This window comes from Phacochoerus africanus, chromosome 2 (assembly GCF_016906955.1).
Source record: "Phacochoerus africanus isolate WHEZ1 chromosome 2, ROS_Pafr_v1, whole genome shotgun sequence".
Classification (NCBI taxonomy): Eukaryota; Metazoa; Chordata; class Mammalia; order Artiodactyla; family Suidae; genus Phacochoerus; species Phacochoerus africanus.
This window is the reverse complement of record NC_062545.1, coordinates 253,417,476-253,444,015: the sequence shown is the minus strand read 5'-3', so window position 1 is coordinate 253,444,015 and position 26,540 is coordinate 253,417,476. Positions and strand designations below refer to the sequence as shown.

At 37.3% G+C, this 26,540-nt stretch overlaps 1 protein-coding gene across 1 annotated transcript in view; it reads left to right on the top strand.

The window, feature by feature from the left end:
- The window catches only part of SVEP1 (sushi, von Willebrand factor type A, EGF and pentraxin domain containing 1), a 198,303-nt gene that overhangs the window by 106,391 nt on the left and 65,372 nt on the right, over positions 1 to 26,540 (top strand). Inside the window, exons 14-25 of the mRNA XM_047768130.1 lie at positions 773 to 881; positions 4,842 to 5,006; positions 5,517 to 5,750; positions 8,048 to 8,209; positions 10,019 to 10,180; positions 15,643 to 15,804; positions 16,203 to 16,294; positions 17,783 to 17,879; positions 19,478 to 19,591; positions 20,202 to 20,315; positions 21,139 to 21,340; positions 25,612 to 25,769. Of these exons, the coding sequence (XP_047624086.1) occupies positions 773 to 881; positions 4,842 to 5,006; positions 5,517 to 5,750; positions 8,048 to 8,209; positions 10,019 to 10,180; positions 15,643 to 15,804; positions 16,203 to 16,294; positions 17,783 to 17,879; positions 19,478 to 19,591; positions 20,202 to 20,315; positions 21,139 to 21,340; positions 25,612 to 25,769 (1,771 nt within the window). The remainder of the gene's footprint in view (positions 1 to 772; positions 882 to 4,841; positions 5,007 to 5,516; positions 5,751 to 8,047; positions 8,210 to 10,018; positions 10,181 to 15,642; positions 15,805 to 16,202; positions 16,295 to 17,782; positions 17,880 to 19,477; positions 19,592 to 20,201; positions 20,316 to 21,138; positions 21,341 to 25,611; positions 25,770 to 26,540) is intronic.

Sequence of the window (26,540 nt, the reverse complement as noted above, 5' to 3'; positions counted from 1 at the left end):
CACTTCCTCTGCCTCACACCCACCACCTAAGAAAACTGGGAAGTTAGGTTTCATTGAGAGCTAGAACAAAGAGAATATCAAAAGAGGTGGTAAAAAAAAAATAACTGACTAATTACTGACTGTGAGCTTTGGATGGCATCAAGGAAGGTTTTGAGAACTTGGATAAGATTGAGAAACTGGGTCAGAGAAAAGGGATCTGAAGACACATTAATGTAATATTGGTTTTTTGTTTTGCTTTGTTGGCTTTTAGGGCCACACCCACAGCATATGGAAGCTCCCAGGGTAGGTGTCCAATTGGAGCTGCAGCTACCGGCCTACACTACAGCTCATGGCAATGCCAGATTTTTAACCCACTGAGTGGGGCCGGGGATTGAACCCCCATCCTCACGGATACTAGTCAGATTCACTTCTGCTGTGCCACAATGGGAACTCCATTAATGTATTATTGTAAATCAACTATACTTCAATTTTTAAAAAGCCAAATGGGGTGAAAGTTCAGAGACAAGAGATATCCCGGAAGTCCCAGGTTTCTTGTGATAAGTGATGCAAACAGAGAGAAAAGGCATGAGGCTAATCCTGCTGGTCCACAGGCACTTAGAGGAAGGAGGGGAGGGTGGAAGGGTAGGGTCAGGAGCCTTTTTAAGGACATGCAGAGCCCTAGCTGCCTCTCCTGCCTGCTGATAGAGATGTGAAGGCCAGAGAATCAAAGGGCTTGTCCAAAGCACACCCAGATGTGAAGTACATTGTGTCCTCTTGATTTTTTTATGTGCAGGTGCCATCATTTTGTAGTGATGCTGACGACATTGACTGCAGACTGGAGGACCTGACCAAAAAATACTGCCTTGAGTATAATTATGACTATGAAAATGGTTTTGCAATTGGTAATTATGTTACTTTGTGTGGGTGGTTTGCAAAACTGATCTGCAAACTAAGAAAATCATTCCAGAATAGTAGTGCAAACGAGAAAAATGAATGTTACTCATGTATTCATCAAGTATTTTAGGATGACTGGATAATTTGATACTGTGCTTACTGATCTTTTAGAGCTTTATTAAATTTTGGGATATCAAATTCTTTCAAAATATTAGCAAACATTCTTCAGAATGATAAAAACTAAGAACCTACGTCACATTATGATTGCAAAATTCACATGTTTGTATTATATCTTAGAAGAGAATAGGAATAGTTAGTCATTTTTATGTGGCATTTAACTTAAACTGCAATTAAACCATTTATTTTAAATAGTCACATGTCTAAAATATTCAGATTCCTCACCCAGAATGTGTTAAGACTCAATCGATTCAAATCTAATATATCTTCAAATGAAATTCTGATGTTTTCTTCATGTAGACTCTGAACACTTTTTTTCTCTCTTGTTTTGGAGATATAATATTATGTGGTTATAACTTTTATTGTCTGTCCTGAAGTGTGCCATGTGATTTTTTTTGCTGGTACATCTGACCATTTTTTTTTTTTTTGACCATTTAGCATACCATCTTCATATGTCTGAAAGATTTAAATTGTGTCTCTTGATTACCAAAATTTGTCCTTTCCAGTAATTATATTTACTTTTATTTCATTCTTACAAAACTCTCCAGAACTTGCAGAGCAATACTTTTAAAAATAATAGCAATAACAGAATTGTGTCGTAGTTAAAGCACATGGACTCTACAACCAACTACTAAGGTCCAGAATTCTGGCATCTCCACTTACTAGCTGTGTGGTCTTGAACAAGTTCTCAAACCACTTTGTGCCTTGGTTTTTGCACCTATAAATTGGCTATATAAGAGTACTGAACTCATAGGGCCATTTTAAGGATTAAAATGATGAAATCCAAGTATACGTATTTAGAAGGTTATTTGGGACAATATTAATTCACATTAAGCAGACATCCTTTTTGTTTCTGACACTAATCATATTGATATTTTTAATAATTTATCAGTAAGAGTGATGTTGGCTGTTGATTTAGACTTTTTAAATTTACAAATACTATTTGTGCATATGTTTATTGCAAACATTTGAAAAATGCTAAAAAAACAAAGCAAAAAATAAAGATAACCCTCCATCTCAGAAATAATTCTGTTAATATATGAATGTATATGTAGCTATATGTGCGTATGTATGTAGACCCAAACTGTTTTATAAACATGAGTTTTTAGTTAGTGTTTTATTGAGGACATTTTTAAGTCATCACTATTATACTTCAGTAGTTTTAATGGCTATTATTAATGGCTATTATTTTATCAATCAATTGACAATAATTTATAGAAACAATTTCCTATTGGTAGACCTTAGGTCGTATTTCAGTTTTAACTATTGCTACGTCTCAGTGAACATAGTGGGCATTAAAGTTTTAGATAGAAAAATCTAAAGCAGGGGAGTTGGTGGTGGCACATCTATAATAACAATGCCTCTTCTGTTACATGTGACCCAGGAACCCCTCCAACCAGATTGTGGAGGTAGTTTGCAAGGCTACAAGGATACACACAGAAGGAGTCAGTTTCATCATTAGGCTTTAAGATGGGCAATATTTATCATCTTATAAGGATCCAGATGTCATGTGGTATAAGTGCCACAAATTATCCTAAAGGACAAGCATTCCTCCTCGAGTGTCTTTTCAATAGAGTCACAAGATCAGTGTAGTATTTTTGACAACACCTTGGCAAGTGATAATGTACGAAAGACAAAGGGCCAATAAATATATTAAAAGGATTTTTATTTCATAATAAGCATGTAATTCAAAGTAGGATGCTATTTTAGACCTGTCAGATTAACAAATTTGAATAAGAATCATATAATGCCCAGATTTGGCAAGAGTGTCCGGGGAAAAAAATCATATTCATATATTGTGTGTCGAAGAGAAATTGAAGGGCATTTGACAGTATGTATCTAAAGGATTAAAAATGCTCAGGCCATAAATTCCACTTCTATCCTGTATTTCTCAGGATAAAAGCCATGCTAATGTGCAGACATGTAGCACATTTCATAAATCCTAAGAGGTACATTTTTCATTTGGACATCTTTGAAATTGGGATATATCTTCTCATTGATAGTATCTTAAACTTTATGAAATACTGTATGTATAAGGATGTTCTAAAATTTTGAAATAAACTAAAATTCTGAAAATGGAAACCTGGCTAGTTTATAGTATTGCTATAGGAGAGATTATGAAACCATTTGACACAGAAATGTTATATTGTTGAGGAAATTCGAAAAATGATTACCAGATATTATACACACAGTATGATCTTACTTTGCTAAAAATGTGGTATATTTATTTTTGTTCTAATTATATATATATACACACACACATATATATATATGCATAAATGTATACATGTGTGTTTATATATTCATAGAAAAAATTCTGGCCTAAAATGTTATGGTAATTATTTCCATGTGGTGGAATTATAGGTCATGTTTTATATTTTTCTCTTTGTTCATCTGGGTTTTTTTTTTTTCCTATAATGGCTATATGACACTTGTAGGAAAAATGTTTAAGTGAAAAACAAAAATATTGATTCCCGGTTCATTTCAATATCCAACAACATGGAATTAAGAAAACAACTCTCACAACCCAAGATACTTAAGTGGTCAAGCCTGTGTAAATAGAATTGATGTTTAAAGCACCTAAGTAAGCAATAAAAGTATGCCTAGACCAATATTAATATCATTTCTTACCACCGAGATTTTAGAATGAATCAAATATAAGCTAGATGGTTGCTATAAATTAGCTTAGTTACTCTACAGACAAACCTATGAGGTAAGAATAATTATCTCAATGTGTAAAGAAATTGAGATTTAGAGAGATGAAAATAACTCGAGGTTGCACAGCCATACATCAAATATCAAGAAGCCACAATCTGAATCCATGAGGTTGATCCCAATGATATGGAAGACAGCTAAACAATTACATCTAGGCGTGTTGCTTCCAGCATAGTTGCCTTGCATATGGAAGCATTTAACTTTTTTTTTTTTTTTTTTGTCTTTTTAGGGCTGCACCTGCAGCAAATGGAAGTTCCCAGACTAGGAGTCCAATCGGAGCTGTAGCCTCCAGCCTTCACCGTAGCCACAGCAATTCTCATCTGCGACCTACACCACAGCTCACAGCAACGCCAGATCTTTAACCCAGTGAGTGAGGCCAGGGATGGAACCCGAGTCCTCATGGATATTAGTCAGGTTCTGGTTGGTTAACCACTGAGCCACCACGAGAACTCTGGAAGCATTTAACTTCTAGATGCCTTCAGAATCTACCCCCACCTTTAAACTGTGATGCAGATGTCTTGAATAATCTTCACAAAAGGAAATCTGTTTTTGTGCATTAAATTTAGAAAGCTGATATTTAAATAAAACACAAAAATGGAGCAAACCCTGAAAGGAAATAGGAATTGATTCAAATTATTTACCTACTTTCCATTTACTTCTCAAGCTAAGATAATTATTAGGTCAAAGATAGAATGGTTTAAATGCCTACATGGCTCTATAGAGACTTTTCTTTGTACATTTAATGTAACTCGTTGATCATCTAAATTTAAAACAAAGTGCTCCAAACTATAATATAAGATCACAGATGAAACTTTGCACCTGGTACTTTATGGGAAATTTAAGCACTGGTCTAGAACATGAGAACCTAAACTCTGGAGTTCCCTGGTGACTCAGCAGGTTAAGGATCCAATGTTGTCAGGGCTCTGCTGTGGCATGTGTTCGATTCCTGGCCTGGGAACTTCTGCATGCTGTGGGTGCAGCCAAAAAAGAAAAAAAAAAAAGAAAGAAAGAAAGAACATAAACCCTGATAAAGATGAAACTGTAGAATCTTTTGTTTCTCTGCCCCAACTGTCCAGGACCTGGCGGCTGGGGTGCAGCTAACAGGCTGGATTACTCATACGATGACTTCTTAGACACCATCCGAGAAGCACCCACGAGTGCTGGGAAAGCCAGATCTTCACGAATTAAAAGAAGTGCCCCATTATCCGACCACAAAATCAAGTTAATTTTTAACATCACAGGTAAGGATACATTGTCTCTTTAAAAAGCTTGGTATGATGAGAAACTCTTGATTGGAGACCTATTTTTCAAATTTTCTATTTGTTACCATTATTAGGAAATGACCCTGGAACTGAAAATCAGGGCAAGTACAATCACCTGAGTTTTGTCATTTTTTGTAATTAATATACCAGATGTATTTTATGGTTCTCATAGCAACAAGCCCCTGTTTTGTATTCATCTTGACATGATGAACTAAGGGATGTTTTTAAAAAGCGAGAATTTGTAGGAATTTAACATGTGATCTTGAAGAACTCCTCGAAAAGGTGATGTGATCCAGCATAGGAGAGAAAGATGAAAACAAACTGTGTTGTTTTTTAATATTTGCCATGTACTAATTGCTGAGTAAGCACTGGTTAAGATTGAGTTTATTTTTCCCAGAAGATGCCATTTCTTTCTGATAAAAACCCACTGCAAATGGCTTTCTGCAACACTGTGTGTGTGTGTTATGTCTTGTTTTGTTTTGATCTCAGCTAGTGTGCCATTACCGGATGAAAGGAACGATACCCTTGAATTGGAAAATCAGCAACGACTCATTAAGACGCTGGAAACCATCACAAATCGACTGAAAAGGACCCTCACTAAGGAGCCCATGTATTCCTTTCAGCTTGCGTCTGAGATGCTTGTTGCTGACAGCAATTCCTTAGAAACGGAGAAGGCTTTCCTCTTCTGCAGACCAGGCTCTGTGCTCAGAGGGCGTATGTGTGGTAAGACTTCTCGCTGTTATCAAAGAATACTGGGGACATTTTGGGTCCAATGAGATGAGAAGAAATATTTTTTTTACAACTCTGAAGGGATATTGAGATGAAACATACATTTTACTACTGTGATGTGTTGACTGTTATTACAGTTTGGTCTCAAAAGTATAATTGACCACTGTCATGGTCAGGGCAAGAAAACTATTTTAGGTGAAGCACTCAAATCTTTGTTTTATTTGTAGATGTTTAGACCCCACAGCTTCTAGCAGCAAAAATAATACTCTCTGACCATTTGGGCGTGCCAGTTGAGCCTGTCTCATGTTTAATCCTGTTTAATAACTGGATGCGGTACCAGTATTTTTAAGCACGTTTTATGAGAAAACTGAAGCCAGTGAGGCTAAGAACTTAGCCGGCAAGTGTTAACCATTTAAAAGGTGAATTGGTGTTGCTGAGATTCCCACCCAAGCAGCCAACACAAAATTCATGTAGCATAAAGTTAACCATTTTTTTAAATAACTTTTTTTTTTTTTTTTGGTGTGCCCAGGGAAAACTGGAGCCACAGCAGTGGTAACATCCGATCCTTAACTACCAGGCCACCAGGGAATTCCTAAACTTAACCATTTTAAAGTGTACAGCTCAGTGGTATTTAATACAGTCACAAAGTCATTAAACCATCACTTCTATCATAATTCCAAAATATGGTCCTCACTCCCAGAGGAGGTGTCAGACCCCTTAAGCTGCCACTCCCCATTCTGTCACCCTCAGCCCCCTAGCTTTTACCCATATTCTGGACTTTCTCAATCTAGATCAGTTCCACTCTCCTTCCCAAATGAGTCAATGTTTACAGGTAGCAGGATCATCTCTAACTAAACTCTGTGCCTTCAACACAACCAAATGATGTGAATCTTGTGTTAATCTCTAGGCGTGGAATCTTGTGTCCTGGTCAGAAAACCTTCCTCAGTTGTCCTCACTGCTCTTCCCAGGGCTCAGTTGGCTTTTTCATAGTGTGATATACTCGGCCCGTGCAAAGCACACTAAAGTTGTCATTCCGAGCCTCCCTTGATTTCCTTTTCAACTCGTGGGTAAAAAATCAGGAATTGCCTTGGCTAGCATTTTGCATTTCTCAACATGGTCTTCCTACTGTCTGTTTGTGCATCCTCTAAAGTGCCTGTCAAAATGCAGCTTGATTCGGGCCCTGCCCCAGAATGGAGGCATCTGACCTGTTGCAGTCAGGGTCTTGGAATGTGACATTTTAATAAGTTCCCAGGTAATTCTCACACACTCTAACACCACAGAATGACCCAGGTACTAATTTCAGGTGTCCTCTCTGTAAGAACACTAACTTTGATAGTAGCCTTTCAGTGCAGTTAACATCCCACTTTGGTCTCAGAAATTCTGCCAAATAGTAGAGCAGATCTCCAAGGAAGGAAGGAAGGTTCCCAAACTCGCCTGTTTCCTCAGCGCCCTTGGATCTGAGGATGCCCCGGACTTGCCTTCAACCCCGCGGCCCTTCTTACAAGCAGAGACAAAGAGCTACATCACTCATGTGTTTTAGGCTCACCACCTGTGCCTGATTTTATTTCTAGAAATGATGCTATAATAGCCAAGCAGTCTGTTTCATAGGGGAAACCATTCAGAGGAACGGTTAAGAGACCATTTTTATTTATTTATTTATTTAGTCTTTTTTAGGGCTACACCCATGGCATATGGAAGTTCCCAGGCTAGTTCTTGAATCAGAGCTACAGCTGCCAGCCTATGCGACAGCCACAGCAACGCCAGCTCTGAGCTGTGTCTGCGACCTACACCACAGCTCACGGCAGCGCTGGAAGCTTAACCCACTGTGTGAGGCCAGGGATTGATCCTGTACACTCACGGATACTAGCCAGATTCATTACCACTGAGCCACGACAGGAACTAGAAACCATTTTTAATATCTCAAAGTCCCAAATTAACCTAAACATACATTGTTTTATCCTCTTCTTCCAGCAGCCTTTTCTTCATCAGCTGTATGCTTCCAGGATCATCTAGGTTATTACAACTTTAACCCACACTTTAAAGCCCCTGTCATGGAAGCCCTTAACTTGGTCAACAAAAAATTTGCATTTTCTCCGAAAAAGAAAAAAAAAATCTACTGTTGGCTTCTAGGACTACATCTCTAGAAGGTTTATCTTGTGAGTGGACCTCTGGCAGTAAAGTTTAAGTCATAAACAATGGTATCTGGAAACAGCCTTTATTGCTCTCACGCCTTAGGGAAAAGGAGTGTGTGTCATACTATAGTCAGTGTTTCCTGTTTGTTTTCTCTTCAGTCAATTGCCCTTTGGGAACATACTATTCTCTGGAGCATTCTGTCTGTGAAAGCTGCTTGATGGGCTCCTATCAAGATGAAGAAGGGCAGCTCGAGTGCAAACTCTGTCCAACTGGGACTTACACCGAATATCTCCATTCAAGAAGCAGCTCGGAATGTAAAGGTAGAGGTTAAGGCCCATCTCGCCCAGAAGCCTGCATTTTGTTTCCAGTTATGAAATCTCCATAGCAAATAGGATGAGAGAAGAACATCACCAAAAGCAATTTCATCAATTGGTTTTTTCTTGCTTTAATGATCAACTATTATTTGAATGTTTCCCCCACTTTCGAGACGTCTCTTCATCTTCCCTTTTGCAACATTCCATTTGCTCTCTCTAAATCACACTTCCTTGTCAATAACTCTAATCCATTTTCATCACTTAAGCCCAAACTTTTTGGTGAATCTCAAATTAATTGGTGGAAAGGACTTGCATGACTCTTGGCAAACATCAGATAGATTGCTTTTTGCCAGTATAACCTTTGATTTGATGAAAAATTAACTAACTCTGTTTATTTGGGGATGAATAACTATAGGCACATATGCATGGAATCTTGCTACTAAAATATGAAGTGTTTTCAAAATGCTGTTACTCTCAATGAACTTTCCTAATGGAAACATTTTCTTCCACAATTAAATTTATAGGAAGACACACCTAAAAGAAGGAATTTCTGAGTTCCCATTTTTGATGCAGTGGGTTAAGAATCCAGCTGCAGTGGCTTGGGTCACTGCAGAGGCAAGGGTTTGTTCCCTGGCCCAACACAATGGGTTAAAGGATCTGGTATTGCCCCTGCTACAGTGTGTGGGTAGCAGCTGTGGCTCGAGTGCAGTCTTTGGCCCAGGGACTGCTATATGCTGCAGGTGCAGCCATTAAAAATTTTTAAAAATAGTTAAAATGAAGGAATTTCAAATTTATGCCTCTGTGCTTTAGTTGCAAATGCAGGTGTGGATGCTTAATGACACATGAACTCAAGAGCAGTGCTCAGTGATTGGAAATGCAGGAAAATGTTAACAGTGCTGAAAATGAGACTCCTCTGGAGGATAAGGGCAGAGGAAAGGACAGTGCACTAGGAGTTGGGGAAGCTGGCCCTACGCCTGCTCTGCTATAAAACCACTGCTATGAATTTTGGCAAGTTGCCTAATTAACCTCTGTGAGCCTGATGCTAAGACTACTTTTACTTCCTACTCTGCCACTCCTCAGATGAAATGTTGTCTGTAAGCAGGAGGAGGTAAGAGGGCCAGTTCTTATTTGGAATGAGAAGGGTGCCAACATAGTTAGGAGACTCTAGCCCAATTTGGAGTTTTGTTTCTGCCACTCAAAAGAAGAGTGCACAAACTGAGAACTTGTACACAAACAGGTTTCCCTATTAGTATTCTTATTCTTATGACAGTGCCTTTTTGAGATGCAGACGTCCACCTTCCTCCCCAAATTATTTATCAACATTTTCTGTGGGTCAAACACCATAATAGAAGTAACTGGGGGAGTTCCCGTTGTAGCTCAGTGGGTACAGAACCCTACTAGTATCCATGAAGATGAGGGTTCGATCCCTGGCCTCACTCAGTGGATTAAGGATCTGGCACTGCCACAAGCTGCAGAGTAGGTCACAGACATGGCTTGGATCTGGCATTGCTGTGGCTGTGGCTGTGTTCGTAGGCCGGCAGCTGCAACTCCAATTCGACCCCTAACCTGGGAACTTCCATATGCCTCAGGTGCAACCCTAAAAAGGAAAAAAAAAAAAAGTAACTGGAAAAGAGTCTAAAACTTGTTAGTATACAGAAGTCTAGGAAGTCTAAAATATAATGTGTATGCTTGGAGTTTTCTGTGAACTTCATTCTATCCTAAATAAATTAAAAGGCAGAAAACCCTATGCTACACAGGGCTCATTTTGTATAAACAGCATAATTGTTATTAACCATATTGCATTTTTTGTTTTAGCTCAGTGCAAACAAGGCACCTACTCATCAAATGGGCTTGAGACATGTGAATCGTGTCCACTGGGCAGCTATCAGCCAGCATTTGGTTCCCGAGGGTGCCTCTCATGTCCAGAAAACACTTCGACTGTGAAGAGAGGAGCCGTGGACATTTCTGCTTGTGGAGGTTATCAGAGTCTTAGACATTGCTCTCTTTGCAAGCCTCCTAGGTTCTCTGCATGGAGGAGGGGAATATTTTCAGCCAAACCATATGTCTACTGTGTGCAAAGAATGTAAATAACTGTCTCTTCAAAGAGAGTGTCTTATATTCAGCCAGTCAATATAAACACCGTGGTGGTGCAATTAAGAACTCCAAAGAAATGCAAGGCATGGTCCCAGACCTCAACATTAGCAGCCATGTGGCTGAGTGCTATGATAGCAGTACGTCTCAACTAGGAGCTTAGATCCCTCACTTATAAAAACATCGTCATGGAGGGCTTGTTACAACACAGATCACTGGGCCCTACCCCAGAATTTTTAATTCAGCAGGTGAGGTGTGGGGCCTGAGAATCTGCATGTCTAACTAGTTCTCCAGTGGTGCTGATTTCTACTTCCAGGGACCGCACATTAAGAATCCCTGGGTTTAAACAGAAATAAAAAGATGAGAGTTCCATTTTTCAAATACTTGTAACATCTTTGCAAGTGCTATTTTCCAGCAGTGTAAAAACTGGAAGACAGAAACCAAAATAAAGGATGAAAACTTAGAATGACAATGAAACTAGGTCTGACAGTCAAGGTCAGCCTATTGCCAGAAACTCCAAAAAAAAAAAAAAATGAAGTTTTTGGCCTCCTCCTGCTACATCACTGGTAACAGAACAAGCATGCCTGGCTACAAGATGACTTTAAAAAAAAAAATTGTGTATCTTCCCCATTCTTTATATCCTTACTTAAAAACCTAAGGTCTCTGGCAATCTGATATATAAAAACTTCCCTTTTCGATGAGTGGTGTTTTTAAGAAACCAGTCTGCTGGTTCCCTATTCCCTCAAGCTGCAAACACACACACACACACACATACACGCGTGCACGCGCACACACACACACACGCATGTGTCCCTCCCACCCTTATTGCAACCCCGTCATATATACATGTGCATCCAGTTAGAGACTGAGATTCCTAGAAAATAAATGCTTAGGATGTTTGAGTACAGTGGAGGGAAGGGGGCGGGGAGTATCCAGCATTGCATCCTGGGAGTTGTAGTCCTCATAAATTAAGTGCTACAGGGAATACATACTTTGAGTTTTAGGTTTTTATATGCACCATCTGTTTGAATCACAGTAGATGAAAGCATCTTAGACTTGAGGAATTGAACGAGTAATGTTCATCAACCTAATGTTTCAGTGAAGAGCTGGGAAGAGAATTTAATTAGGACCTGCTTGAAACTTGTAAACCCTGTGCATTGTGAAACACCAGCTGTGGACTTTTTAATTAAAAGTCAAACACAGCCTCACATTATGGTTGAAGAAGATCTACCAGTGACTCTTATTTTGTCAGTATACAAGCTAAGTTTGGAAGAAATTCTGCAGGAAAAAGTCCTCCCTCTCTCTTACTTTCTTTCCACCCCTCCCTTCCTCCAACCACAAAAGCAGTTAGAATTTTTACAGTGAAACAAGTTCATATTTGACATTTTTTTTTCTTTAACTTTCCAAATAAGCCTTGAGGTTTTCTAATACCAAATTACTGCAATTAAGTAATTATAATTCCCGGAAAATCTCTAAACTTCTGGTAACTGCTCCATTTCTCCTAATATTCCTAGCAATGTTTAACCACATTCTATTTGTCCTGAGTGGGAATTGATAACAGCAAAATGACACTTTCCCCTGCAGTGCTGGATAAATACCATTTTACTTTTACTTTAAGTGTGTGTGAGTACTAAAATGGTCTCATATATTTTCCTTAGTTTTCAACCTCCTCCCTGCCTCCTCTTTATCTCTTTTTCTGTATTAATTTTTATGGGCATGTCATAGGGTTTCTTTTATTTTTTGCTAGGGTATCACTTTTTGCATTCTTCAGCCTCTTGAACTTACAATATCATTAATGAATACAGCAATTATATATTTTATTACTATGTTAACATAATGTAGCAGTCTTTGTACTTTTAATTTTTTTTTCACTTATTAGGATTATTAAATAATCTTGAGTTTTTGGTTACAAAACTCAAAAGTCTGAAATTTTTCAGTTTTTTTTAATGATTTTTATCTAAATAATATGTCCCATAAGTGATTTTTTGGTGATGGTGTTGTTTATATGTGGTCCCATTACAAGGAAAGATTATCTATGGAGCAAGATAACATTTCTTATCCTGACCCTCTAGGATGAAGTTAAAAGGAGGCTCAGAATGAGAGGCTTTGACTTGTGGCTTTGTCATAGGAAACTGACTTAAAAGGCAAACCCCATGTTGTTCCATGGCTGTGTTTATTCCTTAATACCATCAGGGGTTACTTTTTATGTGGCCATTTCAATGCTCTATTTTCAATTCTATTTAAATATAATTTTGAGCATATTTAGATTTTTTTCCCCCTTTCTCTACAATAGAAGAGATGAGAAGGATTTTTTTCCTTTTTTTTTTTTTTTGACTTAGAAACCGTAGTTTCTTTGGCTAAGATTCAAAATGAAATTTTCTCCCTTCTTTTCTTATGACATTAATACATTAAGAACTATGTCATGTGTGTATTTAATATTATATAGTAGATAGTGCTATTATGTATATGTGTATATTTATACATTCATGTATAAATTTTATGTTAAATTATATGTTTAAATTTTAAATATAAAATGCATATCAAATGCTGATTTAATATAAATTATAATTAATTATGTATTAAATGCTGATTATCCACTCCTGGAAACTATATTTGTGATGACAGTTGTCTGCACTTGGAATGTAATCTGAATTAATTTCCACATAGAGATTTATTTTATGCTTTCTAGGTCAAAAGCAAAGTTTTATAGACATCACAACAACATGTTGGCTCTATTGAGATGCCAATTAGCTTTTGGTTTTTAATCCTAAGATTTTCTTATTATATCAGTGTTAAGTTTTGAATATTATAGTATGTAGTGTAATTGTGTACTAAAATTGATAATCTCATTGTCAATTTTTTAGGGTCATGATCTTTTTTTTCAGATTTTAATAGTGATTTTTGTTTTTTCCATTGTAGCTGGTTTAGTGTTCTATCAGTTTTCTACTGTACAGCAAGGTGACCCAGTTACACATACACGTATACATTCTTTTTCCTCACGTTACCATGCTCCATCATAAGTGACTAGATATAGTTCCCAGTGCTAATCAGCAGGATCTCATTGTTTATCCATTCCAAAGGCAATAGTTTGAATCTATTAACCCTAAATTCTCAGTCCATCCCCCTCCCTCCCCCTCCCTCTTGGCAACCACAAGTCTGTTCTCCATGTGCATGAGTTTCTTTTCTGTGGAAAGGTTCACTTGTGCCGTATTTTAGATTCCATACTCTATCTTTTAAGGGTAAATTTGTACTGAAAAAATGTGCAAAAAATTGTTTAACTCATTATAGCATCTTAGGTTTTTATATTTCTAGCATATCAGATACACTCATAGGAATCCTCTCAAACAGAAATGTTATATTTTTATCAGTGGAAGGTTATGCTTTAAATTAATTAGCTATTTGGAAGGTACCTTTTTCAAATAGGCAGTCATTTTTGGAAACCTGAGATCCAGAAAACACATTTTAAAAGTCTGTAGGCTTATATTATGTTTGTGCAAATCTCAAGCCTCTAGTAACAGAGCAATTCATTTATTCTTGGTGAAACAAAAATACTTATAGTTTAAAACTTTTCTTGAATATAACAAATGCAGCCACCAGAAATATTTTCTACTAAATATGCATTAAAATCTATATCATCTCCTATCTCTTGATTCAAAACCAACTTTCTGTCAGTTGGCTATGCAACAGAGCTCTTTTGCAAAAGATTTGGGTGGATGCTTTTGCTGAAGAAATTTGATCTATCTTGAGATAACAACAAATGTGTTATCATTTATTTCATGTTTATTGCCATACCAAAAAAAATATTAAAGATGCATTCACTTGGACTATTCTGTTCCCTAGAGCATCTCTAAATTTTTAAACCATGTTGGTAATTATTTCTTCTATAATAATATTTATTACCAAGAATCCAAAGCCCAAATTGTAAGTATGCTCATGTCCCCAAATATTTCCTTGTATTCTATCTTTTATACTTAAATATATGCAGACAAGTCTCAATATTTCCTCAGTTTATAATGGTTTTAGGTCACCCAAATGACTCCAGTTCACATACTCCACCTGAATTTATCTTTGGATCACAGTTTAAAACCCCAACCCAAGGATTTACTTATGGGTACCCTAATATCCCTCTGCCAGATATAACCAAAATATATTGAAGAAAATCCAAGCTTGTATTATGTTTAGGACTCTTTTCTTATATTCCACCAAATATTGGCAAGAGAATTTTAAACTTGGTTAAATGACAATGGTTAACTGCGTGTTGCTTTTGAAAGGCGTGTGTAACACAAAATTATATTAAAATGTTTAAAAATAGGAGTTCCCTTTGTGGCTCAGGGGTAACAAACCCAACTAGTATCCGTGAGCATGCAGGTTTGATCTTTGGCCTTGCTCAGTGGGTTAAGGATATAGCATGGCCGTGAGCTGCAGTGTAGGTCGCAGATGCGGCTTGGATCTGGTGTGGCTATGGCTATGGTGTAGGCTGGCAGCTGCAGCTCAGATTCAGCCCCTAGCCTGGGAACCTCCATATGCCATGGGTGTGGCTCTAAACAGAAAAAAAAAAGGTAAAAATTAAAAAAGACCCCTAGTAAATAATAGACAACTATATGAGAGGAATAAACATTTCTGATAAAAAAATGCAACTTATCAAAATGCAAATTAAAATAACAGTGCGATTCCATTTTTATCTTCAAATAGAAAAAATATTAAATGATCATTTTCAATGCTAGTGAGCCTGCCGTGAGGAGGGCAGTTTTATACACAGCCAATGGGACTATAAATTGGAATTATGTTTTTTTAATGATTCAAGCATGATATATTTATGGCTTTAAATTTTCATATTTTTTGAGTTAACTAGTCAACTACTCAAATTCAACTGTTATCCCAAGGAAATAATCAGAGTTATATAAAAATATTTATGTATAAAATTTCATGTCAGCATTATTTATAATAGCAAATAATTAAAACAACCTAAATGTTCAATAGCAGAGGAAATGTGAAATTATGGTCTGTCAATCAGATGTAATATTTTTCATTTATTAAACATGATGTTATTTAATGATTTTGGGGAATGATGTGGGAAATGCTTGAGTATAATATGAAGTGGAAAAATCAGAATGCAATGTTATGTGGCTAATTCTGAATTTTTTTTTTTTTGAGTTCATGTGTATTGCTAAAGATGGGAAGGAAACGACAAAATGTTTATCTCAGTGATAAAATGGTCTGGGTATTAAATGCATGCAGAGCAAATGTTAGCAATTTGGTAGCTTTCTTACAACCGAAGGTTAATGTACCTCTCTTAGATTGGGGTATATTGTATCATAGGCACAAAGGATTTGTTCTTTCTTTTGCAGTGCCTTGTCCAGTGGGTGAATTCTCTCGTTCTGGGTTAATGCCCTGTTATCCATGTCCTCGAGACTACTACCAACCCAATCCAGGGAAGTCCTTCTGCTTATCTTGTCCTTTCTATGGAACCACAACCATCACCGGTGCCAGATCCATCACAGATTGTTCCAGTAAGATGATATCCTTCATTTCTTATGTAATCCTCGGTTGGAGACTTCTGTTGATCTGTGTGGTAGCTTCAATTCTGAATATTACTATTTTCAGTGCATGTGGGTGTCTGGATGTGTTAAAATGTCCTTTTGAGGTCTTTTTGATGACAGTGACTCAGAGATTCTCATTTTGGCAGTGTTGGGCTTTATAACTTCTAAATTTCTAACAGTCTAGAATTTAATGACACATTCCATCCATCTCTATGTTTCTTTTCTATATTACCAAATCAAAATACATGTGGCTTTACCCACTCTGAGAATTAGAATGTTGACTATGGTATTTAAGTAATGTTTACTTATCGGAAATATATCCAGTATACAAATATGTTTTTTAAATCCTTTTCCATTAATTTTATTAGGTTTTAGTTCAACTTTCTCAGCAGCAGAGGAGAGCGTAGTGCCTGTCGCTGCTCCTGGACATATCAAAAAGAAGTATGAAGTCAGTAGTCAGGCAAGTCCATTTTATACTTAGAAAGTTTTCTCTAATGGAATGCTTGGAAAACAGTTTGTCCTTATATATGTCACACAGAGGAAAACAACCAGAGGCGAAACTTCAAGTAACCAAGACTTATGAGTATTATCAATGAATAATTATATTCGCTTATAATATGAATTTTCCAAAAATACAGTATTATAAGTTCTGAGTAACCAAAAATGGAATTTTTTTCCCATCAATGTCTGGCATAGAGATTTGTAGACATGAAGCATCTTTTGATTCACTAATAATTAATACTCACCGTAAGCATAATCCATCATTTGAGTACGAGCATTTGAAATAGCCAAAGACTTGTCTGACTAGAGCTACTCAGCCTTTGTGAAAGTTATTTAAATTTTTTGGCCAGTAAAAAAAAAAAAAAAATCATGTATTGAGCAATGTATGATTGAATTTGTTTGCCAGCAAAAAAAAAAAAAATTGGAGTAAGTCATGGGTTTTTTAAAAATTAAGAAACTTGACTCATGAACATAATTACATTGTTTTCCCTTTGTTAAAGACTAGTTAAGCCCAATTATTTTGAATGATTCAGCCATTAGTCTGAATGCACCTTGTCCAATGTCATAATACATTCCTTGGCTTTAAGTATTTTTTTTTTTGGCTTTAAGGATTTTTAGGGAGTATAATGAGGTTATATTTCTTATTTTAACTTTTCTACATCCTCACATCCAAACACACTCACTTACAACGACTTTGTAAGCCATATTTGAAACTGAACCTAATGGACACACAAATTTGTAAGACCAACTGGAGTAAGTTGATAGAATATCAACCCTGCAGATGTATTAGAATCCACTGGCGAACTTTAAAAAGTAGTGATGCACAGATACCACTTCCAGAGATGCCCAGTTTAGATGATCTGGGTTGCGCCCTGTCCTAAGTATACTTTTTCAACACCTCAAATGGAGCCTAACATGCAGCTAGCATTTAGAGACACTGCCTGGGCTTATCAGAATGACACACAAGAAACAGAAACAGACTCAAAGATTTTGAAACCAAACTTGTGGTTACCAAAGGGGAAACGCTTTGGGGAGGGATAAAATGGGAGGTTGCAATTGACATATACACACTATGATAAATGGAATGGATGAGTAACAGGGACCTACAGTATAGCACAGGAAAGCTACTCAATACTCTGTAATGACCCATGTTGAAAAATGACCCATATATGTAACTGATGCACTTTGCTGTACAACTGAAACTAACACAACATTATAAGTCAACTATACTCCAATAAATTTTTTTAAAGAAAGAAAACAAATAACGTTTAGCCTTTGTGCCCATATATGGCAGGTACCAACGTTATGCAGGCTGCAGTCTAGCTGGACTTAACCTGAAAACAGCACCCAGCTGTCTAACATTGCAAATCTACTAACTCCCTACTCAGAATTGCTTTGAAACGAGTAGTGTTTTGTCTCTGATGAATTTCTTTTCTACCACTGGTAGGTTTTCCATGAATGTTTCTTAAACCCCTGCCACAATGGTGGAACCTGCCAACAACTTGGGCGTGGTTATGTGTGTCTCTGTCCACCTGGATATACAGGTAACACAGAGGAATGCAAATCTTAATGTATTTTTAATACATTGTCATACATCATTGTGACTTGTAGTATCACACTTTGAAGCATTAAAAATAAATGCTGTAAGATAACATTAGACGGTATCAATGCACAAAAATTTGGAAACTAGTAAGTGAAAAAAGTATACATATCTTATGAATGACACTTTTCTTTGCACATTTTGGAGGAAGAATAAACAATCATCTTCTCTCTGAAAAAGTCACATCATAACTCACAGTTTTAATTGGAATATTGTTCCAGAGGCCATGTCCAAGAGTGCATTCTAACACAAATTAAATGCATGACATTCAACGTAGAACAGATTGTCCAGGGTAAACATTTTTAAACAAACTCCAGTTTCTCTTATTTGCTTCACACGAATGGAAGTTCTTGTGAATAGCCACAATTTGTTACTTTATTTCTATCTTTCTGGAAGCTGTGCTTGGAAAAGCAGTATGGCTTTGAACTTGATTATGTAGGAATTATGTAAGAATTATGTTTCCCTGCAATTTGGTTCACATTCCAATTCAGCCCAGAAACATAATTTTTGAGGAGAAATAAACTATATCTTCAAGTTGTAATTTATTTAAAATACTTTCCTGTTTTCTTACAGAAATACAGTTTTACCTTTTTTTTGTTTCATGCAACCAATTTAAGTATTTTTAATGAGAGAAGTGGTATTTAAATAAAAGAATTCACCACAAAATAAGCAAAAGAGAATTGGAAAACAAAATACAGAATATTGTCATTCCATTTATTTCAGTTTGTGTGCATGTGTGTATGTTTCAATTTTTATAAAAATTTTTGTCCCACCATTCTATAAGAAATAGTTTTCTTGTCCTAGAATTTTATATGTTAGTGGTGGTTGAGAAAATGCATAATGTAGGACAATGATTCTCAAATTTTGATGTATATCAGAATCATCTGAAGACTTCTTAAAACAGATTGCTGGACCCCAACCCCAGGATCTCTGATTCAGTAGGTCTAGGGAAGCTCTGAGAATTTGCATTTTTATCACATTCCCAGGGGATTACTGATGCTATTGGTCCAGAAGGCACATTTTGAGACCTGCCCTCCCCCACCGCTAATGTAAAAGAAGATGGGTTTTGGCAGAGCTAGTCCATAGATAGCCTAGGAATGCCCTGTGGGAAGATGTACCCCACTCTAGGACACCTGGCATATGAGCTGAGATCTGGCAAGATTTCACCCCACCCCCACTCCTCAGCCACATGGCCTTCGTAGCTAGTATATATGACTCGATATTTTTTACTTTGGAATTAAACTAATTCCTGATTCCATTTTATGCTTCCAGATTTCCCTTTTCGCCCTCTACTTCTAACTTGGGATCTTTTTGCTGTCTTTTATGTATCCTTTTAAATATATTTTAAATCTGCTTATAAAGAAGTAATACCTTTATTAAACACTTAACTAGATGGTCGCACTTAACAAATATTACCTTTTCCATCACCGTTATCATTCCCCATAAATTCAGATTTGGGGGATGATTACCTTTAAATGATCATACTTCTGTTTCTGTTCATCCTCTCTTTGACTGACCTTCAGGGTTTGGTTTGCATTTTAGGTTTAAAATGTGAGATAGACATTGATGAATGCAGCTCATCACCATGCCACAACAATGGAATTTGTAAAGACCAAGTTGGGGGATTCGTTTGTGAATGCCCATCTGGTTACACAGGTAAGGGGGGAAGTCTCTCGTTTTAACAACATAGACCTTAGCATTGTTAAAATGATGAAATATCACCTCACACCTGTGAGAATGGCTATTCTCAAAAGATAAGCGATAACAGAGCTTGTGAGGACATGGAGAAAAGGGGACCCTTGTGCATTGTTGGTGGGAATGTAAATTGGTGTAACCACCAAGGAAAACAGCATGGAGGTTCCCCCCCCCCAAAAAAAAAAGTAGAATTACCGTATGATCCAACAATCCTTATGGGTGTCCATCAAAGGAAGTGAAATCACTCTCTGAAAGACATATCTGCACTTCCACGTTCACTGCAGCATTATTCACAATAGCCAATGGCCAAGACGTGGAAGCAACCTAAGTGTACATCAAGGGATGACTAGATACAGAAGGTGCCATATAGTTGGGTAGGTAGATAGATAAGCACATATAGTAGAATATTAGTCAGCAAATAATTATATTCGGCAAAGGGCAATATTTTTCACAAGTATGTTTTCCATGATTTCCAATCATTCTGCTTTTACACCTGAACAACTTACTTGAAAACAATGTTTTAAATTCCTTTCAGATTTCCTCCAGCTCAGATACTCTGTGATTTTTGCAGGTCACCTTTGCGAAGAAAACATAAACGAGTGTAGCTCCAGTCCTTGTTTGAATAAAGGAACTTGTGTTGATGGCTTGGCTGGTTATCGCTGCACGTGTGTGAAAGGATACATGGGTAAGATGTTTCCACTCTTCCTCATTGTCTTGGAGTCCAGTAAAGCACCACAAATGATTCATTAACCCTATATACACATAACATTATGCATGCCAATGTTACTCTTCTGATTGTATAACTGCGCTGTGATTTCATTAGAGAAAGCCCTTATTTTTGAGAAAATTCACACTGAAGTATTTAGGGTAAAAGGACATCAGGTCTACAATTTACTCTCAAACAGTTAAGAAAAACATCTTGTACTTGTGTGTGGATATATGTGTGTGTAAAGACAGAGACAGAGAGAGAGAAGACATGAGTTTATATGATAAGACAAACACTCAAGAAGGAACTGGAGATAAATTAGATAAAATCATATTGTAAATGGATGCCAAATTATAGGGTTAAATATATATGTATGTATGTGTATATCGGTGTGTGTGTGTGCGCGCGTATTTACACACACACACGCACACACACACAGTTCTAAAGTCCAAAAACAAAAATATAAGTGAAGGAAATAGGGTCAAAGAAACAGAGGAAAACACTGAACTAAATTTGCTAGTTTTATATTTTAACATCATCTCAATTAGATATTCATTACTAATGTTAGTTGCAGAAAGAGGTAAGATAAAAAAAGAGCAGATCACCAAAAACACCATCCTAAAATGATTTAGAAAAGCCAGAGTTGTTAAAGAATGGATCTCAAACAAGTTTGGTAGGCCAGTGGCTCTGCAGCCTCCATTCCCATCATCTAGAAGCGGCATCCTCCAAGGAATCAATACCTGAGCCCAGCTCTCCCAGGGGGTTAACAAGTGAGCTCTTTCTCATCCTCATCCATCCCCAGGCCTGCACTGTGAAACAGAAGTCAACGAATGCCAGTCAAACCCGTGCTTAAATAATGCAGCCTGTGAAGATCAGCTTGGGGGGTTCATGTGCAAATGCCCACCTGGATTTTTGGGCACCCGGTGTGAGATAAATGTGGATGAGTGTCTCAGTCAACCATGCAAAAATGGAGCTACCTGCAAAGATGGTGCCAATAGCTTCAGGTAAAAGACCAAGTCTGGCTCTTTTCACTATTTTTATTTTCTTAACTGTTCAGACGTTTTGCAGTCTTTACAGGGTGTTACTTTGAGTCCCCAGGATAAGCTGTAGCAGAATCTTCCCACCACCTGATATTCTGATTCCCTAAGTCTGGAGTGAAGTCTGTAATTTTAAAATAGGCGACCTGTATACTTTAAGTTCTCCAATGACTCTGATGTGCAGCCAGATTTGGGAACCACTGCTCTATACTTGGGGAGTCACAGAAGATGAACGGAAGCACAGTTATACAGAAACATATTCAGAGGCACTGTACAGATCTCAGTTTTGAATGTTCTGTGTTTTAGCTAAGTTTTCCCACTAGGTAAAATCAAAAGGACCTGTGTGATCATACCATCACAGCATCATTCTACATGCTGTGACCATGGCTTTTAAACATTTGTTTTTAGTTTAGCAACCCTTGGTTCCAAAGAAGTCTAATAAGAGTGTAAACAAATAAAATAATAAAAGCTAAGCTTTTGTGGTTGGAAATAGTCTTATGTGTTGAGGGGGAAGACTTTGTCTTCCTGAGGCGGCTCTTAGGGTGGCAGTAGAATAGTTTGAAAACTAGCATTTGAAGTTCCCGTCGTGGCACAGTGGTTAACGAACCCAACTAGTATCCACGAAGACTCGGGTTCGATCCCTGACCTTGCTCAGTGGGTTAAGGATCCAATGTTGCCATGAACTGTGGTGTAGGTCTCAGACATGGCTCAGATCCTGCATTGCTGTGGCATAGGCCAGCAGCTTCAACTCTGATTTGACCCTTAGCCTGGGAACTTATATATGCCAAAGGTGTGGCCTAAAAAGACAAAAAGAAAAGCAGCATTTTTCTTTTTATCATTATGAAGTCTGCCCTGTTCCATCCCTTCCCACTTGTAGGATCTGTGGCTTCTGCGGTACAAAAGACTGACTTATCTTCCTCGCGGAATCTTAGGAAAATTTATTGTCCTCAAAAAGCAACTGATTCTATAAGTTTTCAAAAGTTAAAAGCAAAAAAAAAAAAATTAAAAAGAGGTCTACCCCAGTTTCAATGTTTGCCAGTCCCCTTCCAGTCCAGCCTCCTGCCATTACCATCCCCCACCAACGAGCCAGGATGCTGCCCAGAAGAAATAGGAAGTCGGTTCTGCCCATGAGACTTTAGCTCTCACTGTGGAGATGAGGTCTTATCAGTGTAGCATCCCCTTTGTGTAGATGAAAGATTTTTATCTCTTCTGGCATACAGCATGTAACCCCAGGCAATGAGAAGTTTCCAGATGAATATTAAGAGTTCCACACTCTCCCCAGGGTCCTAGACACTGATGAATACCAAATTTGTCTAAATCCTAACTAGAGGAAAGGTGAAGGTAAACTCTTCTAATTCAAAAGGAATGTTAGTTGCCACCAAAGTGAATCTCTTTCATAGACAAGGATATTGAACTGCTATGATGATATTGAGCATGGACAGATAAAGATGAGTGAAATTCTAGCCAAAATAGATTTACTGTCAAATACAGAGAACTCAGTAAAGATTCCCACCAATTCCAACTGAGATTTTCTTTTAAACCCCCAAATACCATTTATTCATATTATCACCTTTAGGCCAATATCAAAGAGGTCCTCATATACGCATGCTAGTAACAATATTAAGTACATTTATTATACAAGACCTTTTCACTTAAAAAATATGTACGTACACAAAATTACAAAGAATAACAAAACTCCGGCTCTCATCACAGTAGTTATCAAACCTTAGCCTTTTGCCATGTTTGATTCATTTCGTTTGTTTTAAGGAAATAAATTCTAAAGGTAAATTTGATCTCACACACACACACACACACACACACACACACCCCTCTTTTTTTCTGGTAATAATCACTGTCCTGAAATGGGTGTATATCTTTCTCATTAAGACTTTATATTTTACTACATATATGACTTAATAAACAGTATTAATATAGTTTTACATGTTAGATAAATGATATTGTACTGTATCTGTATCCTTTTGCATTTTGTGTTTGTTTCTCCACTTAACACAACATGTTATCAGGGTTGATAGATTTGGCTCTAGCTTGCTCATTTCAACTGCTTATTAGTATTCTATTGGATGATTATACCATGGTTTCTTTTCCCATTCGCCTCTCCATGAACATGTAGGATGATGCTCTGTTGTTGCATTTGTGGCACGTGTCCTCGTGCACCTGGGCAGTAACCTCCTAGTGTTCACACTAGAGATGGACATACACGGCTCTGGAAAGGCAAACCCTCCACTTCCTTTCCATTGCCCAGTGGTAGTGCTCCTCACTGAGATTTCCCATTTCATGACGCCTTTGCCAGCATTTGACTCTATCAGACGTATTTTCCATTCTGAGGGTTTAAAAGGTTTGTTGCATACTACAGAGACTATGTGGCATACTGATTAAGAACAAGGCACTGATGGAGAACAGACTCGTGGTTGCCAAGGGGAAGGGGGGGGGACTGGGATGGATGGGGAGTTTGGAGTTAGTAGATGCAAACTATTACATTTAGAATGGAAAAGCAATGAGGTCCTGTTTTACAGCATAGGGAACTATATCCAGTCCCTTGGAATAGAACATGACGGAAGATAATATGAGAAAAAGAATGTGTGTATATATATGGCTGGATCACTTTGCCATACAGCAGAAATTGGTACAACCATATAAATCAACTATAATTTAAAAAATGCAAAAAAACCTAGAAGACATATAATCTGTGGAAGATATACATAAATATCATAGTTATGTTTGGGGTTTATATCTCTCATACTATATAGATACAGATATGGATATCTATATAGTATATCTAGATAGATAACAGAGTATAGTAATGGAATATTATTCAGTAATTAAAAAAACAAAAGAAATCCTGCCATTTTGACAACGTGGATGAACCTGGAGGGCATCGTATTAAGTGGGATAAGCCAGAAAGAGAGAGAGACAAATCACTTATGTGTGGACACTAAAACAAACAACAGTTTAAAAAAATTTTTTTTAATTTAAAAATAAAACAATAAAACAACAACAACAACAAAACAGTGAAACTCATAGAAACAGAGAATCTGATGGTGGTTGCCAGGGCTTTGGGGAAGATGTTGGTCAAAGGGTATGGACTTCAGTTGTAAGATGATTAAGTTATGAGGATTTAATTACAACGTGATCACTCTAGTTAATCATTCTGCATTATATATTTGAAATCTGCTAAGAGTGTAGCTCTCAAGCATTCTCACCAAAAAAACCCCCAAAACCCAGTAACCACGTGACGTGATAGATGTGTTAACTCAATTGTAATAATAATTTCACAATGTATATGTACATCAAATCATCCCATTGTACTTGTTAAATACATTACAATTTTATTTATCCACTAGCTCTGAATAAAGCTGGGGGAGTGGGTGGGAAATAATAACCACAACAAGAAAGACACCCAGACCTTGTATGGAATTTAAGCAGGTGCTTCCTAACTAGTAATATAAGATTAAAATATTTCAGGACCTGTTTAAAAAAAAAAAAAAAAGGCACTAGATTGAGGTCAAAGTCCTCCTCTACCACTTAGTAACAAGAGGACTTGATCAAATTAACCTCTCTGAGCCACAATTTACTCATCTGTAAAGTGAGAAGAAGAAGAATATTACTTCATTATTATAAGGCTGATTAATGTATGCAAAGCCTTTAGGAGAGCATTGGACATTCTATGTTTTTTCTTAGCACTTCTGTGGGGAGAGGCATTCCCAGTATATGAATACTCACCTTGGAAAAAAAAAAAGATTAAAAAGTCCTATTGGTAAACAATAAAAAAAAATAAATAACCTTGACCAGAACTACTTTCTAACCTATTTTTGCTACTACAACATTCCAAATATATGTTGTCTTAAGTAGGTTTATTTTAATGAACTGAAAAAAATGTAGCAGTAAAGCACAGTTTTAATGTGGAAAATATGTCTCAGCATTTCAGGGTCTTTTTTTAAAAAATTCAATTTAAAGTGAAAAAAAGAAAAATGAAAACAATTCACCCATTTCTCTCACCTCCCACCCCCTGCCTCTGGGAACTACCAGTTCTATAAACTTGAGATATGTGTGTATATTTATATAAATACATATATTTATATGCATATATTCCACATGTAAGTGCAGTCATATTAGCATTTCAACTTTTCAGTCTTTTAAGACAATATCGTCATTAATGGGAGACTTCTAAGGCTTTTTTGCAACTATTCTTATTGTTACAACATTTTGTCTTCTTTCAGGTGCCTGTGTGCAGCAGGCTTCACAGGGCCCCGTTGTGACTTGAACATCAATGAATGTCAGTCTAACCCCTGTAGAAATCAGGCCACCTGTGTGGATGAGTTAAACTCATACAGTTGTAAATGTCAGCCGGGATTTTCAGGCAGCAGATGTGAAACAGGTATGTGTGAACTCACTGTTATTAGTAATGATACTTAACAAGGGTGGCATGATAGCGTCAACTTTTACCTGCACATACACCAAAAACTCTGTGAAGCATTTTGTGCTTAGTGTCATCTTCCCAGCCACCCAGTAAGCTGGGTAATGTTGTCTCCAGTAACCCAGGTGTGAGGATGTTGAAGCTTAGAGATGTAAGGGGGAATGGGAGCAAATCAAATTTAGCAGAACTCTGTGTTCTGCAGGTCTAGAAAGGACATTTTGAAAACTCACTTGATTTAGAAAACCAGAGACCATGAATGTGTTTGAGAATCAAGGCTAAATCGCTTTCTCAGAGCACTGGAGTCTATAGGCCTTGTGTTCTGTTGAGTCGGGGGAATGTGCAGGCTTAGAGCAAAGCCAAACTCTTCATGAAATGGGGAGGAGCCAGAGCCCAGAGCAGGGATGGTGGGTTGCCCTGGCAGTGACCCCTCCTTCTCCTGCAACATCAGTTACTCCACTTTGCTGAGTCATTCTCATCAGCACATGTGCGCTGAGCATCTCATCTTTAATGACTCCGCAGCCCTACCTCTTCATCCAATTATTCCCCATTTCTTCACTTCCTTCCACTTCCCTCTCTTAGATATTCACTGATGGCTTTGTTTAAAAAGAAGTTGTTAAACGAAAAAGAAACAACTCGCAGATATAGAAAACAAACTAGTTGGAGTTCCCATTGTGGCTCAGTGGTTAATGAATCTGACTAGCATCCATGAGGACACGGGTTCAATTCCTGGCC